The 15,885-nt window shown below is 39.0% G+C and overlaps 1 protein-coding gene across 1 annotated transcript in view; it reads left to right on the forward strand.

Annotated features, from left to right (window-relative positions):
• Positions 1 to 15,885, forward strand: part of DLEC1 (DLEC1 cilia and flagella associated protein) — a 48,706-nt gene that overhangs the window by 11,507 nt on the left and 21,314 nt on the right. Inside the window, exons 13-19 of the mRNA XM_034060462.1 lie at positions 7,190 to 7,352; positions 9,136 to 9,328; positions 11,258 to 11,316; positions 11,839 to 12,013; positions 13,720 to 13,813; positions 14,019 to 14,149; positions 14,451 to 14,609. Coding sequence (XP_033916353.1) covers positions 7,190 to 7,352; positions 9,136 to 9,328; positions 11,258 to 11,316; positions 11,839 to 12,013; positions 13,720 to 13,813; positions 14,019 to 14,149; positions 14,451 to 14,609 — 974 coding nt within the window. The remainder of the gene's footprint in view (positions 1 to 7,189; positions 7,353 to 9,135; positions 9,329 to 11,257; positions 11,317 to 11,838; positions 12,014 to 13,719; positions 13,814 to 14,018; positions 14,150 to 14,450; positions 14,610 to 15,885) is intronic.

Consider the following 15,885-nt stretch of genomic DNA (forward strand, 5'->3'; position numbering starts at 1 on the left):
GGGAGGGTCTCCTGGGGGCTCAGTAAATAAGAAAATGTTGTCCAGCTGTTTTGAAAAATTTTGTAACCGATGGTGGCTTTTGTATACTTTGGAAGATCAGGAAAAATGGTCTAAAAATGGAGCCTGAACTATAATACATTGTTACAATTAATGTTGTTTTGAGGCTGCAAGGAAAATGGCATGAAGTAATGTATGCCGATATGTTCTTCACTTTAAGAGACCACGTGGAGTGACAGACGCAATGCAAAATTAATATGGCTCCACCAGATCCCTTAATTTTGGTTTTGGAAAAGGACAGGGAAAAACTGAAAGTTAAGATGGAGAGATGTTGTTCAGCCTGTGATACTGGGGAAAGATGTTTAAAGTTAAAAAACAGTAATCAGGAAGATAGGCTGTAAAATTATCTATCACAGGTACCTCCGAGAGGAGCACCCTCTGCATCTCTCCTCTCTGATATTCATAAGGAGCGAGAGATCACTGTCACTGGCACCAAGCAGCAGATGCACTTTCCGAGTTCAGAAAGGGTTAAACCATCAGTGCTGTTGCAGAGGCATCTGCAGCCCCTGCAGAGCAGGGTGAGCAACTGTAAGGAAAAAAAAAAGGAAAACCAAGGGCAAAAGGAGGGGAGCTCGCGCAGCTCCTGTGTTTGAGCGTGGGATGCTGGGTGCTGGGGTAGGCAAACAAGTGGGAACAGATATGTGCACGGACGGGACTGAGGGGTTGTTGAATAAATGTGGACAGGAGGAAGCATGGAGAGTGTATAGGAATTGGGAACGAGTAGAAAAGAAAAAGCTGGGTCGTGCTATAGCCACGGCTGCGGTGGTTGATTTGAAACTGCGGGGGGAGAGTTCGGACGCTGGAAGCGAGACTGCCCTTGGGGGGGGTAGTGCCATGGTGTGGCTCCAGTGACTGAATTGGAACCAGACTGACAGGGACCTGGGGAATCTACCCTAGCAGATCCACTGGTTAAATTAAAAGTAGAAACTAAAGGAAATAAAGTGGAATTTTAGTGGATAGAGGAGCAACTTATTTGGTGTTAAATCTGAGAGAAAGGAATTTGTTACAGATGTGGGAGCTACTGGCCACCAAGAAAAACAGAGAAAAAAAAACAACTCACAAACAACCCGAGGCATTCTTTCTGAAACCCTTAAAGTACAAATTGGGAAAAAATAGGAATGCATAAATTTTTATGCATGCCAAATTCTCTAAAATATTTCTTAGGGTGAGAAGCAACATTTAAAGAAGGCAGAATGGAATTTAGAGTTAAAATCAAACAGTTAATTGCAGTTTTGAGTTTATCTTTAATTCAACAGAAAAGCAAACACGAGAACCTCCCTGAAATAGAAGAAATCCTTAATCAGGTATATCTGGGAGTATGGGCATCTGAAATTCCAGGTAAGGTGAAAAATGCTTTGCCTGTTAAAGTGGAAATAAAAAGGGGGGCCTGCCCAATTAGAATAAAACAATATCCCTGAAAATTAGAAGATCAAAGGGAATTAAAAAAAAAGTCATTGATAAATTTTAAAATATACATTATTAATTGAATGTGAATTGGAATATAATATTCTGGACAGTAAAGAAATAGGATGATAAAAGTTGTAGATTGATTCAAGATCTCAAAGCAGTCAACAAAACTGCAGAGGATGTTTGTCCAGTAGTAGCTAATTTGTATTAATTATTGACTAAATTGAATAATAATCAGGAATGTTTTGCCATCTTGGATTTAAAGGATGCTTTCTTTTGCTTACCATTGGCCAAAGAAAGCCAAAATTTATTTGCTTTTAAATGGGAAAATACTGACACAGGAAGGGAAACTCAGTTAACTTAGACAGTATTACCTAAAGGATTTAAAACAGTCCAGCAATTTCTGGAAATCAGCACGAGAACTAGGATCATGGAAGCCACCTGCTCAGATGGGGACTCTGTTACAATATGTGGATGACCTATTAATTGCTACAGAAATAAAGGAAGAATGTATCCAGTGGACAGTGGAATTATTAACTTTTCTGGGACTGAATGGTTATTGGGTATCCAGGCAAAAGGCCCAACTAATCCAAACCCTAGTTTCCTACCTAGGATATGAAATAACAGGAGGACAGAGAGAACTTGAAGCTTCTAGAAAAGAAGCCATCTGTCAGACTCCACAACCATCAACTGGCAAGGAGCTCCGGACATTACTGGGAATGACTGGATGGTGCAGACTTTGGATCCATGATTACGGTGTTCTGGTAAGACCACCATATGAACTGTTGAAGGGAAATCCTCCCTCTTTAGAATGAACTAATTCAGCAGAGGGGGATTTTAGAAATTTAAAAACAGAGCTAATGAGAGCTGCAGCTCTGTGACTTCTGGATGTAACTAAATCCTTTTGGCTATATTCCTATGAAGAACAGGGAATAGCTTTGGGGGTCCTTGCTCGAAATCTAGGACCCTACAGAAGGGCAGTGACGTTTTTCAAAACAGCTGGATGAAGCAAGCAAAGGATGGCCCAGGTGCCTAAGGGCTGTGGCAGCAGTTGTCATGAATATTGAAGAAGCTCGCAAATTCACCTTGGGACAAAAATTACTGTGCTAATGTCCCGTGTTGTATCAGCAGTCCTGGAACAGAAAGTAGCCCACTGGTTATCTCCTTCATGTTTTTTTTAAATACCAGGCCACCCTTGTGGAACAAGATGATATAGAAAGTGTGGTCACTAACGTTGTCAATCCAGCATCCTTTTGCAGGAACAATCGACAGAACCACTAACACAAGACTGCTTGGCCACCATAGAGACTGTATATTTGAGCCGACCAGACTTGAAAGAAAAACCTCTGGAAGATGCTGATTCTTGGTTTACTGATGGTAGTAGCTTCATGAAGAATGGTAAACGAAAGGCAGGATATGCCATTACCACCACTTCACAGGTAACAGGGGCTAAACCTTTACCCTCGAACACTTCTGCCCAGAAGGCAGAAAAAAATAGCATTAATGAGAGCCCTGGAATTGGCTAAAGACAAAAGGATAAATATTTGGACTGATTATGTACATGGTGCTATCTGAAAAGAATGAGGACTTTTGAACAAACATGCTGCAGAAATTCTACAATTACTGGAGGCTGTTCAGCTACCTGAAGAAGTAGCTGTTATGTACTGTAAAGGACATCAACAAGGTGACTCTGATCAGGAAATTGGAAATAATTTGGCCAATTCTGAAGCCAAACGAGCAGTTGAACAATCACAAATCATGTCCTTAATCCGTGATGGCAAACTAATAATTGAAAAATCTAAACCTAGGTATTCAAAAGGGGATAAAAATTGATTGAGGATCTAAAAGGACAGGAAAATAAAGAGGATTGGGTTCAGATACCTGATGGGCGAATTGTAATCCCCTGTAACCAACTCTGGAAGTTAGTTCAGGGAGAACATAATAAAACTCATTGGGGTAGCAACTCTTTATATAAATATTTAGACAAACAAATTGTAGGAAGAAATCTATACAACACAGTTCAATCAGTGACAAAACAATGTCAGCTATGTCTTAAGAATAAGCATAAAACTGAAAATAGAAATCAAATTGGGACAATTGTAAGAGGAAGTTTCCTGGGACAGCAGCGGCAAATAGATTTTTCTGAATTATCAAGAAAAGGGGGTTATCAATATTTGTTGGAGTTAACAGATACTTTTTCTGGCTGGCCAGAAGCATTCCCTTGTAGGATAAATGATGCAAGACAACTCATTAAAACATTATTTAATGAGATAATACCTTGCTTTGGAGTATTAGCAGCAATTTCTTCAGACCGAGTTTCACAGTTTAGTGCAAAATTGTTATGAGAAATTAGCAAAAATTGGAAATTGATTGACAAGTACATGCTCCATACAGGCCTCAGGCCAGTGGGCATGTAGAAAAGATAAACTATCTGATCAAACAACAAATTAGGAAAATATGTCAGGAAATGAAATTATATTGGCACCAAGGTTTACCACTGGCTCTATTAAGATTTCGAACTAAACCTCGGTGGAAAGAAGAGGTTAGCCCGTTTGTAATTTTATATGGAAGACCATAACAGTCCCAAGTTAAAGGAGAAAGTCTGCAGGAAGTGGGGGAAGGTTATCTCTGACAGTTTTTGGTCAATCTGGGAAAAGAATTGGAGGAGATAAATAAGAGAGTAGCAGGGACAAGAGCAAGAGGTTTGGATTATCTGATTCACCCTTTCAGATCTAGAGACTGGGTTTATGTTAAGAATTTTTCAGGAGATCCTCTACAGGACAACTTGAGTGGACTGTACCAGATATTACTGACCACCTTTACAGCAGTGAAGATAAAGGAACAACCTGCTTGGATACATTATTCAAGAATAAAGAAAGCACCAGAACCAGAGAAGACGTGGCAGATGGAACCTTCAGTACTCTTACGTATGAAATTGCGTCGGTGATAATTTGGACTCATATGATAACTGGTGCATAAGCTTGAGACCAGAATTTATACCTGAAATTAATGCAAAATGTTACTGAAGTTTTAATCGTAGTGACTGTCGGGTGTGTGCACAGTTGCCTAAATCAAGAGAAAGCCTGGAACTGCCATTAATTGGAGTTCCAATTCCTAACACTGTTTCATGGACAAATCTGTGGGTGAACACTAGCAATTTGTATTCAAATGAAAGGTTCAAATTTGGAATAGTTAATCCTAATCCAGGCAATAAATATTACACCTGTGCACAAAGATGTATTACACCAGGAACCAGGGTAGGAGACTATACTTTCTTAAATGCCACAGATGTAGGTCACCATTCAAATTGCAATTACACTATTAATATAGATGGTATCGTAGTTCAGTGGTGGCCCGTTCCTAAAGGGAAAGGATGGTATTGGTTATGTGGAGAAAATGCTTATAAAACTTTACCCCAACTGGAAGGGGGCATGCACCTTAGGTGCTATAATACCCAATTTTACTATTATCAACAGGTATCCTTCCGGAACCTGGATTAGAAGTTTTGTTAAACGGATTAAGCAAAGGTTTAACCCTATTATTGAACGGCACACTGCATTTCATAGTTTTGTGAGAGGGCTAATTCCATCTTTGGGAGTAAGTGAATTAGAGAAAGCAATTGTAAATATCTCAGCAACCATAGAGGAAATGGAAAGTAAAGGTATTGATATAATGCAGGCAGAACAACAAAACATAACGAGCCTATCTAAAGTGGTATAAAACCGAATGGCTCCAGACATGTTATTGGCATCAGAAGGAGGAGTTTGTTCCATAATCAATGAAAGCTGTTGTTCCTACATAGACCAAAGTGGCAGAATTGAAACATATCTAGAGGAAATTTGGAAACAAACTAAGATATTTCATGGGACGGCCATGGATGACACCTCCTATGGTTTCGAAGAAATATGGAACAAACTACATGGTTACCTAATCTCTCCTGGTTGAGGCAACTGACTGCAAGAATATGGATGTTAATTATTTTAATATTGTTTACTTGTGGTATGATACAATGTTCCCTCTGGTGTTGTAAACTATCTATGATAAATTATGAAGATTGGAAAAGGAAATCAGGCACCAAGTAGAAATGGGAAATTATTTCAAAGGACTTTGGATGGTAATGGTAATATATAAGATGTTGCAAAAGAATTTGCAAAAGGACAGAAAAAGGGGGGAATTGAAACAAGGGGAACAGAAAATCACAAAATGGAATTTATAAACCTTTAGAATTAGTTTTAAGCAATGTTAAGTTCAATGGCTTTGTAACAGTAGCAGTGGGAAATTACTGAGGTGCATAATACATAGAAAAAATAGAGTACAGCTAGAGAACATACTGGCACAAGATAAATCGTTATAGTTGATGTGGTCTTAAGAAAAACAGTCTAGAAAAACAGGACACAGGGATAAGGAGTATCTGGGAATAGCAGGTGTCCAGGATAGGCTGTGGGTAAACTAACTGATAAGTAGGAGGATAGGGGGATTATTATGTCTCTGGTGCTAGTGAACCAATTAAACTGGTATGAGCATCTACTGCGCGTGCTTCAAAGGCTGCCAGAAGTGATGAAGATTGTTGGAAGAAGTAAACGACCCTCAGAGACCACCACCACAGTTCTGTACGCATGCGGGGAGCTTTCTGGAAAATGATGTAATCCATACGTAGCCTCATGAATATGTATGTATGCCCAGGGACTATATAAGGATGGCTTGTGTAGTAATAGAGAGACACACGTTAGGAGGAGTTATCCCCCGTGTCTCCCGGCGCCGCAATAAAGAATACCTGCTTGTCAGCTTGAAAACTTTGTTGGCAAGTTTGTTCCTGGAGTTTTCTCCGAATCAATATTTATTCGGTTAATGTGAGTGGTGGTTGATGGCTTGAAGTGAACGTAATATTTTGTGTCATCAGATTAACCAAACACTTTGTTCCAGGACAGTGTTACATGCTGAACTTCTTTATCATTATTATTACTGCATCATTCTAGTACATGAGGTACACTGTATTCAGAAAGCACTGAGCTCTTTAGCTACCTACTGGAGCCAAAAATCCACATGTAAAATGTCAGAAAGTAACAGAAAAGAAAACATGTTGTCAGGTGCAATTAATTTCTTAGACTTTGTACCAGTAACATGTCAAACTGAAAAGTATCAGCTTTAACAGGGCAGAAATACATTTGGGTGTGAAGTAAAATTGGGGAACATCTTGGATTAGGATATTCAGGAGAAAGAGAGGCAGTCTTTGGGTTAGCTAATCAAAGCAGTTGAAATTCTTTCAAATTTTAGTGCTTGTCCTGTAATGTAACTGCAAGTGCTAAAATATTACGCTTGACTTGTCATCTATTTAATCACTCTTACAGGTATTTTCTCATTTTTTAAGTAGTGCATTTGCTGCTTATTTTTATCTTAATATGCTGATCAGAACATCTGGGACATCTCAGAACATTATCGACCATTGCAAACACCTTGCTTACTTCAGTGAATTGATGCTGATTTAAGTGAGCTGAGGTTGTGGCCCTGAAATCCAAATCTGTTAAATGTGTGAAGAGAAGATCTCTACTGATATATGTTAAGAACACCAGGAAAATATTGTATGATTAACACCCTGGGGCTCTGAAATTTGAGGAAACACGAGATACTATCAATAATAGCAAATGCCAGCAATGGCCATTAATGAGTAACATGAACAACGTTAATAGCCACATGGTAAACACTAATACCTACTTTTTTCTTCAAGGGGTTGGACAGCTGATAGCTCTGGAGCTTTTATTTGTCACGGGTGGAGAAAGCAAACCCAAAGCTGATGAAGCTACTGATGCAACAGCACAGCATCTCATACAATTTGACCCCCAAAACCCACATACCAGCAAGGAGAAGAAATTGGTTATAAGAAACTCCACGTATGTAGCTACTGCTAATAGAATAATGTTCTGCAGTCTAAACATACAACAGAATAATGCTCTGCAGTCTAAAAATACTGGCCAGGATCTCATCTGTGATACCATACTCTCTCAAGGCTGAGAAACCTTTATGCACTTGATACCTGTTGTACAGAAGCCTTGCTTCCTTTTGCTCCATTGTTTAGCAATTACTTAAGGGTATGTTTGTAAAAGCAGAAACATATACAGAGATCACATGTTATGGCAACCATTAGCAATACCATTTAGTTCATACACTGCCAAGGTCAATATATTTGCTTCCACATAAATGAATCTGCAACTCCAAAAGGTTTATAAATATAGATAGCTGTAGGAAATATTTAACAGGGTCATCAAGGTGAGATTTATCTAACTTTTCATGTGTACAATGTATACTTGGGTAACTGAGATAAGCACTCACTACTCTTCTCCTTTCACAGTGCAGGGAAATAGATGTTTCTAAGAATCCAATTCTGAGTGTAGACATCTCCAATAGAACAAGATGATAATGTATTTTGGACTCCACTGGATCTCCACTGATTAAAACAGGAGTCCAATGTAACTAGGTCACATTAAAATTTACACATTATTCCTGCTATTGAGTACTAATAGATTTAAATACAAACTCTATTTGAAATCAAGGAATATGTCTTTATATGCAATTACATTGCATTGAACATAGTGGCATCCCGATTTGATCCAAATCAGTTGGACAATAATAGAAGTACACTAATGTGCATGATTATAGTAGTTAGAGGCTGCAGACTATCAAAACAATGAGGGGAGGTCAGTGCTGGTTTTAGGTATATTCGTGTAAATTGCTACTTGAATTTCTAGAAGTTTGTTGGTTTTTTTTTTTGGCCTGGAAAACACACATGCATAATGCCAGAACAGAATGCTGTTTGGGTAAAGAAAGTGTGATTTGGGGAACTGGATGCGTAAATTGGTAAAGGATGTGACTGTGCCAATTTCTCCATATTCTCTGTGCTATAATCATAACAGCAGTCCCTGCACATCTGGTGTCAGCATCTGTAGGAACAAAGATGGGCAGGCTGAGACTGAACTCCATAGAAGCAGGAAAAAGAAAGCTTTCTACTGCTATAGAAAGTGATACAAGAAATTGTATGTGCTCAGTTTTGTTATTGATACTCATCTTCAAATTCCAGTATCTTTCCTCCCCTTAGTAAGGCAAAGTTTTTGAGGTCAGCATGAGCAAGTTCTTAAAACCCATGAAGACATTCCATGGAATACAATTCTGCTGAGGCAACCTGCTTGGGCAACCTTTTCTGGATTACAGAGTATTGCAGAGCCATTGCTATGACCTTAGCTGGAGCCATTGTGTTTGTCAACATCTTAAAGACCATATCTTGCACTTGGATTAAATTCAGAATGTTATATAGATCATCAGCAGTGATCCAATGCAAACATACTTGTATCAGCAGGAATGATTCTGTTGCTCTCAGATTCTTGAAAGAATTGTGAAGCTTCCAAGAAGTTGCATTACATGGCAGGTTAAATAAGGCAAGAAAGTGTTAATATATCTTAAATGTTTACATAATTTACTTCCATATATTAGCATGTTCTGACTCTATGCTGCCTCATCAGCTTTGTAGCTCATAAAGACTGGTAAATCTAATCCCTGTAATTTTTAAAGAGAGGAATTCCCTGCATGAAAAAAGAACCTCATATTTTTCTCCTAATATTTTACTCAAATATCAGATTTTTTTAATCATAGCTTTTTTGGTTTTTATTGATCTCTCTGCAGCCAAGTAGAACTTCCTTTCTACTGGCAGATAATGAAGCCCAACCTGAAACCATTAGTACCAGAAGAAACTACAGACTTCACAAAGGTCAAATACGACCAAGACACAGAGTCAGCCTTCTTCCTAGATCCTGAGGAGGGAGTTTTGCTTCCCTGTACAGATCATGAGTTTATTCTCACTTACACTCCATGGGAGGTATGGCTTGTGATTCCTTCTTATCTACGAACTCCAGCTGTGTATTTTTATGCAAGTCATAAAATCCTTGCTGTGCAGCTTTCTAAATGAAATTTAATTAGCTGGTACTATGCTCTGATAAACAATGTTCAAAATGTAGAAAGTTACTCAAAGAAAACATGTTTTGACTGCAAAATGTGAGACAGTTTCTGATCTCATTTGGTCATTTTTGGTACTGACTTGACACAATCAATTTTACACTGAAACTATGGCCACATCCTCATAGCTACAGCTGTGTTGGCTGGTAAAGTTGCCACCCTCACCACACTACCAGCTCCTCCACAATCTCCTGACCCTTCCCCTTCTGCTGAATGAGCTGCACTGGGGATGTGCCCTATACCTACTGCAGTGTAAGTAAGTTCAGTTAGCAAACTGATTGTTCAGACTATTTCCAGCTGTAGCTTTTGGGGATTGAAATGGGTCCTATGAACAGCTGTGTGGTAAATTATGAGGATAGTAGTAGCCTTTGGCAGAGAAATGATAGCTTGCAGGTCTGCATAAAGGGGTGCAACCATGTTTGAATGCAGCTGCACCAGTGACTGTTGTCCTAGTTTCTGCTCTCCTGTCTGTGTAAATAAAAAGCATGAGCTCACTGTATTTAAAGAAACTTGATCTGGAGTAAGCCCAAGAGTGGGAAAATCCTATACTGTGATGATTGACAGGCATAGGAATACCTTAAATAAGTATGGAAGAGAAACTAATTGGGTATTTTAAATGCTTTAATTAGTTCATAGAAAAATATATTGACTTAACATATGCACTTCAATTAGTCTCTCTACAAACAAATGGGTCTTTTGCAGAGCTCTTCAGTTTCCTTTTTTCTTTCCCTGCTTCTGTTTCCTTTTTTTCCCTGCATTAGAATATAGAAAGCGTCTTCTTTTATCATGATGGAAGAGTAGAAGAAACTTCGAGTTAGTACAGCAGTACTGAGCTTAATCTGGGGATATTCTGCAGATTCTTGTGTATAGTATGCAATATACTAGGGAAATAATAACAGGAATGTCAAAAATTAGTATTTTTCTTGGAACCATACATACACCATGAGATCAGAATCTGGCTTAATATTTTGGAGTCAAACATGTTTTAGTAACTCTGGAGTTTGAATACTGTTTATCGGAGCTTAGTACTCCAATGATGAGCATTCATCCTTTAAATGTAAACTACTTTTGCATCTTGGTTGATGAGAAGCTCAGCATGAGCCAGCAGTGTGTGCCTGCAGCCCAGAAACCAACTGTGTCCTGGGCTGCATCACAAGAAGAATGAACAATAGGTCGAAGGAGGTGATTATCTCCCTCTCTTCTTCTCTTGTGAGACCCCCTAGCTTTGGGGCCCCCAACAGAAGGACATGAACATGTTGGAGTGAGTACAGAGGACTTCATAAAGATGATCAGGTGGCTGCAACACCTCTGCTGTGGAGGTAGGCTGAGAGAGCTGGGCTTGGTCAGCCTAGAGAAGAGATGGTTCCAGGGAAACCTTAAAGCAGCTTCCAGTGCCTAAGGAGCCCTACAAGAAATCTGGAGAGGGACATTTTATGCAGGTCTGCAGTAATAGGACAAGGGGGAATGGCTTCAAACTGAAAAAGGGAGGATTTATATTAGCTATTAGGAAGAAGTTCTTCCCTATGAGGGTGGTGAGGCCCTGGCACTGGTTGCCTGAAGAAGCTGTGACTCCTCCATCCCAGCAGTGTTCAAGGCCAGGTTGGACAGGGCTTGGAGCAACTTGGTATGGTGGAAGGTGTTCCTGCCCATGGCAGTTGGTTGGAACTAGATGAGCTTTAAGTTTCCTTCCAACCCAAACCGTTCTGTGCTTCTCTGATTCTCTGATCTTCTTTTAATCCTCAACATAACCGATTACTTCACATTAAAATCCTCTCCTCCTTCATCTGTGTAGCTGAAGAGTTATCACAGTGTGATTCAGATGGTACTGGTGGACATCCCAGAATTGCCTTGGTAAGCTGAGAAACAGTACTCCCTAATAAAATGTTTAGCCACATTTTAGCTATACTATTATATTAAGTTACAAAGATTCTTCATCTCTGATGATGATGGACTTATAACAAGGGGGTTTATCTGCACAACTAGTTGTGGCACAAAGCATCTATGTGGTCTCATGCCTGAACACAGGCCTTAGCCCTAGTCAGGGCTGCACCTCTCCTGGAAAAAGTAATTTTTTCTGTTCATATTCCAGGCTTTCTGCCGAGACTTCCAGCAGGTTTTCCTGTTATCACTGTTTTTCACAGCTGTCTGTGACTTATATACTTATTCATGAACAGACTGGGACAACTAGAGTATGTTGCACGACTGTATTTTTTCCAGTTTTCAGTTGTCCCAGCCTGAGCTAACTGCAGACTGGGCAGTTTAAACTTGAGAAACTTTTGATGAGTTTAGTTTTGATCTGACAATCAAAAGAGGGAATCCAGTCTGAACACCAGTTTAAGACACTTAATAATTCTACCATATTTCCTCCTACAGTTTAGTAAAAGATGAGATGCTTCAAAATATCCCAGAATACAAAACAAAGGATGTAACAGCACTGGGAATAGAAGTTAAAGGACTAACAGAAGCATTTAATCTTCTTCTGGAACCATATGCCATTATCATCCCTGGGGAAAACTTTATTGGTGTAAACATCAGGAAAACATTTAAGGTTTGTTTGCTTTTGACTTCATTGTTATCGTGTGCTTTGTCTCACTAGATGTCATAGATGTTATTAGAAGAGATCAGACAATCTATATTATTTTAGTTTCTTAAGTATTTTCATGACAAGCCATGACTCCAGGAAGGTCTGTACTGAAATTCCTTAGCAAGCCTCCTTAGCTCTAAACTCCAGGCAGCAGGCTTTCGTCTTTCTTCATCTCTCAAGTGTGATACCACAGAGTTTTACCCTTCTAAATGTTTTTCTGGGTCACTAACCTGTTGCTTATCACTTTGTCACTCCTGTAGTGTAAAAGCGTTCCAGTTGGGTGGAATAGCCCATGGATGATTAAATTACCTTATAACAAATGCACTGTTTGTGCAAAGAACTATCGCAAGCATAGAAAAGCTACAAAAGGCACAAAAGCTGCAACTTACTAGGCCTTATTCCACTTGTCCTATTATGGGACAGATTACTGCTACAATTTTTCACTTGCTCAGTGTCCTCTTCACTATATCAGGCTCCTTTTGATCTTGAACTTGTTTGTGAAAAATAGGCCTGTTAGCTGGAGCCAGGCAGGAAGATATTTGCCACCTAATGGTATTCCCATTTTTTTCTAAAAGATAGTGCTAACTGGAATTTAGTTTTATCCTTTCTTTTCCAAGAATTTCTTTTTCAATGTAAGACACCCATTTCATGCTTTCCATTTATCCAGTGTAGCTACATGTGTGGCATAGGTAATTAAGTCATTTACTGATAACATAATGAGATTCCTCACAGTTTTCAATTGGCTTTTTAGTCTTAGAAGAATTTAAACTGTACTTAGAGATAATTGTGCTTCAGATAACAATGTTACTTGCTGTAATTAACAAATAATGTCTGAATAGCTCTGAACAGAAAACCAAAGATATTGAGAACTTACAGCTCCCTCACAAAACAGATCCTTTAGCCAAAAAAAGGGCTGCTCTCAGAAGGAAGATGTAAAGTTTAATTTCAGAAGTTCTGCTACACTTTTGAAAAATGGGGTAAAAGTTGGAAAGGCTTCAAATATGAAAATGTTCTTGGAAAGAATTGATTTTCTTCAGATTTCCTAAAACACACCTTCACCTGTGTGAAGAGAGACACTATGCTAAATATGGTGCCGTATAATCTCATTACACATAGTGCTTTCAGGATAGATCTCCACATCTGAGCCATCTTAGTCCTCAGAGATCTCATTAGCATAATCCAGGCAGTGATTGATCTCATCCTACAGGTTAAGATAGGTTGGAGGAATTGCTCCCAGCACTCACTAGTTGGCTTTATTTTCAGTAAAAAGAATCCTAGGATATGAGGTCAGGTGTAGCTCTTGCATCTATTTACCTGAAATTCAGTCAGATGAATCCCACTTCTCCTTGTCATTGTTTTACATCAAAGGAGAAAGTGAAGGGAGGATACAGCATTATTGTGAAAATAACATTGCAAGGCACTGAGTTAGTACTGTTCAAATCAGAGGTTAGGTGAAGTTCTGTGCCTTTCCACTCCTACTATGTGCCTTTTTTGTAGCTAGATTCAAGGTATATTATGAGGTTGTATTGTTTAGTGGTGATGAGCATATGGCTAGAGTTTGCAAAGTGTGTGATGTGAGACTTGCAATACCTTGTTTACAGTTTACAGTACATTATTTGTCTCATTTTAATTGTCTCATTAATTGTCTCATTTTGTCACATCTGTTTTAGATGTGGAATAACAGCAAATCACTGATCAAGTACACGTGGGAGAAAATTGTGTCCCGTGACATCATGGTAGTTGAACCTTGTACTGGCATCATAGGTAAAGTTTCTGAGGCTTGCAAGCAACAATTAATGACAGAAATACTTACATTGGTATGAGGGGAAGAATCACAGAGCACTATAGTGCAGCTGGATCCAGCAGGAGACTTAATTTGATTCCAGGAGCTTCAAGAACAGGTTTGCAGTGTGGTGTTTCTTTTTCTGTGCAAAATGGTGAGGCAGGACCCTGAACTTTTCTTTTCTAGATGTGAATAAATGCTGTAAATTTGAACTGCTAATTACTGGAAGCAAACCTGGGTCCATCAGCTATAACCTGCAGTGTAAAATTGAATCCTGTACAGAGCCTGTTGTGCTGCATGTTGAGGCTGCTTTTAAGGTACGCAAGTTCAGTGTTGAAGGATAACTAGCTATGGGGCCTGGCCGTTGCCTATATACAGCTTTTTGCCTCTTAAAGGAGTGATAAACCTAGAGCATTTGCAAACAGGAGGTATTTTTGCTGTCTAGTAACTATTGAGGCAACATTGGTACTTCCACAACAGTAACAACTTTTCTGTATTACATGCAATGCATTTGCTTTCTGCTGTTCCCTGTGAAACTGAATGTTTAAGAATGTACCTTCTTAATTAGGCAGTTTTGGCAGAAGCATCTATTCTGACATCTGTTTCCTTGTGTCCTAGGGTCCACTTCTTCATATTGATGTTCCATCCCTCCAGTTAGGTTTGATTAAGCAGGGTGAGAATGTGTTACAAACCTTCAAGATTCAAAACCTATGTCAGCTGCCAGCACAATGGAGTATGCAAGAAAGCAAGGTTTGTTTAGCTGAAAGGAATGAAAAGGTAAGTTACTACTATAGTTGTTACTACTATAGCTGGTTATGCTCCTTCTTTAGCTAGTTCTTCCTTATACTTAGGAGTTATGATATTCATTTCAGATATCAAAATTTATAGTTTCTGTGACTTCTCATGAAACTGGATGTGCACAGTCCCATAAATGCATAAATTCTTTTGGGATTAAATGTTTCTTTGAAATTTTCTCTATTTCCATTTATTACAAATCCCCTGATCCAAAGAGACATGGAATGTTTTCTTTATGACAGTGATTTCAGCTGTTACTGTATAAATAAAAGGGTAAGACTTTATCAGAACTGAGGCTGCTAAACACTTCTGCACACCTACATTTCGGACAAGAATCTCAGCAACTAGTGAATTGGGCCTTTTGGCTCTAAACAATAGCATTGAAATATGCAGTGTGTCCCCAAATAACTTCTTACCACAATGAATACTATAACTATTGTTTAATATTACCTAGACTGTGATGTGTCAAATGCAGTCCATTCCAGTCTTTGACTTAAGAGCTCATTCCACTCTTTCATATGAAATGACTGAATAACTTGAGCATCTTGAAGGTAATACTTATGGCAAAGTATTGAGTGAGGGAATTTTTGATTATTTGTGGTGCACACAAAAAAGTGAGCTCTGTAGCTGGGTTTCTCCTTGATGTTATGCATTAAAGGGATGTGGGGAAATTCAGACTCTAGGTAAGTGCTTTTTATTATAGCAAAAGACAAAATTCTGCCTGTGGACATGCCCATGAAAGGAAATGAATTCACTTGTTTCATGGCAAAATTGGTCTAGATCCTGTTCAGATGTTCTGGTTTTTTTGGTTTGTTTTGCAATGGAGAGAGGAGCCTGTTAAGCAGGAACTTCTATCAGCCATCAGGAGCTGGAAACCTGCAAGGAGTTGTACTGTATCCTCACGACTTCTTGAGCTTTGTTTGCTTTTCTATGTGTCATGTAGATATCTCCCCAACTTTGGGTGAAAGCTGATGACAAAAATAAAAGATGTATGAATGGTGGTTATGGCAGCCTTGCAAAATGTGTGCATGTGTGTATGCCTATCCCTTTTTCCCCAGAACAATTAAAATCAGAGCTGCTTGATTAGGGATAGGTGTGTTCTGGAGAAGACCCTGTCTCCACAGTCTTCAAGCCCTTACTTCTCACTGTTACTCCTTTTGTCCCTGTCATTCCAAACAATTTCCTGAACTGAAGAGAGATTTTAGACTTTTATCTCTTGAATTTGTCATCCCAAAGCCCATCAGTGTTCCAGTGGAGC

The sequence above is a fragment of the Melopsittacus undulatus genome, chromosome 1 (assembly GCF_012275295.1).
Source record: "Melopsittacus undulatus isolate bMelUnd1 chromosome 1, bMelUnd1.mat.Z, whole genome shotgun sequence".
NCBI classification, from domain to species: Eukaryota; Metazoa; Chordata; class Aves; order Psittaciformes; family Psittaculidae; genus Melopsittacus; species Melopsittacus undulatus.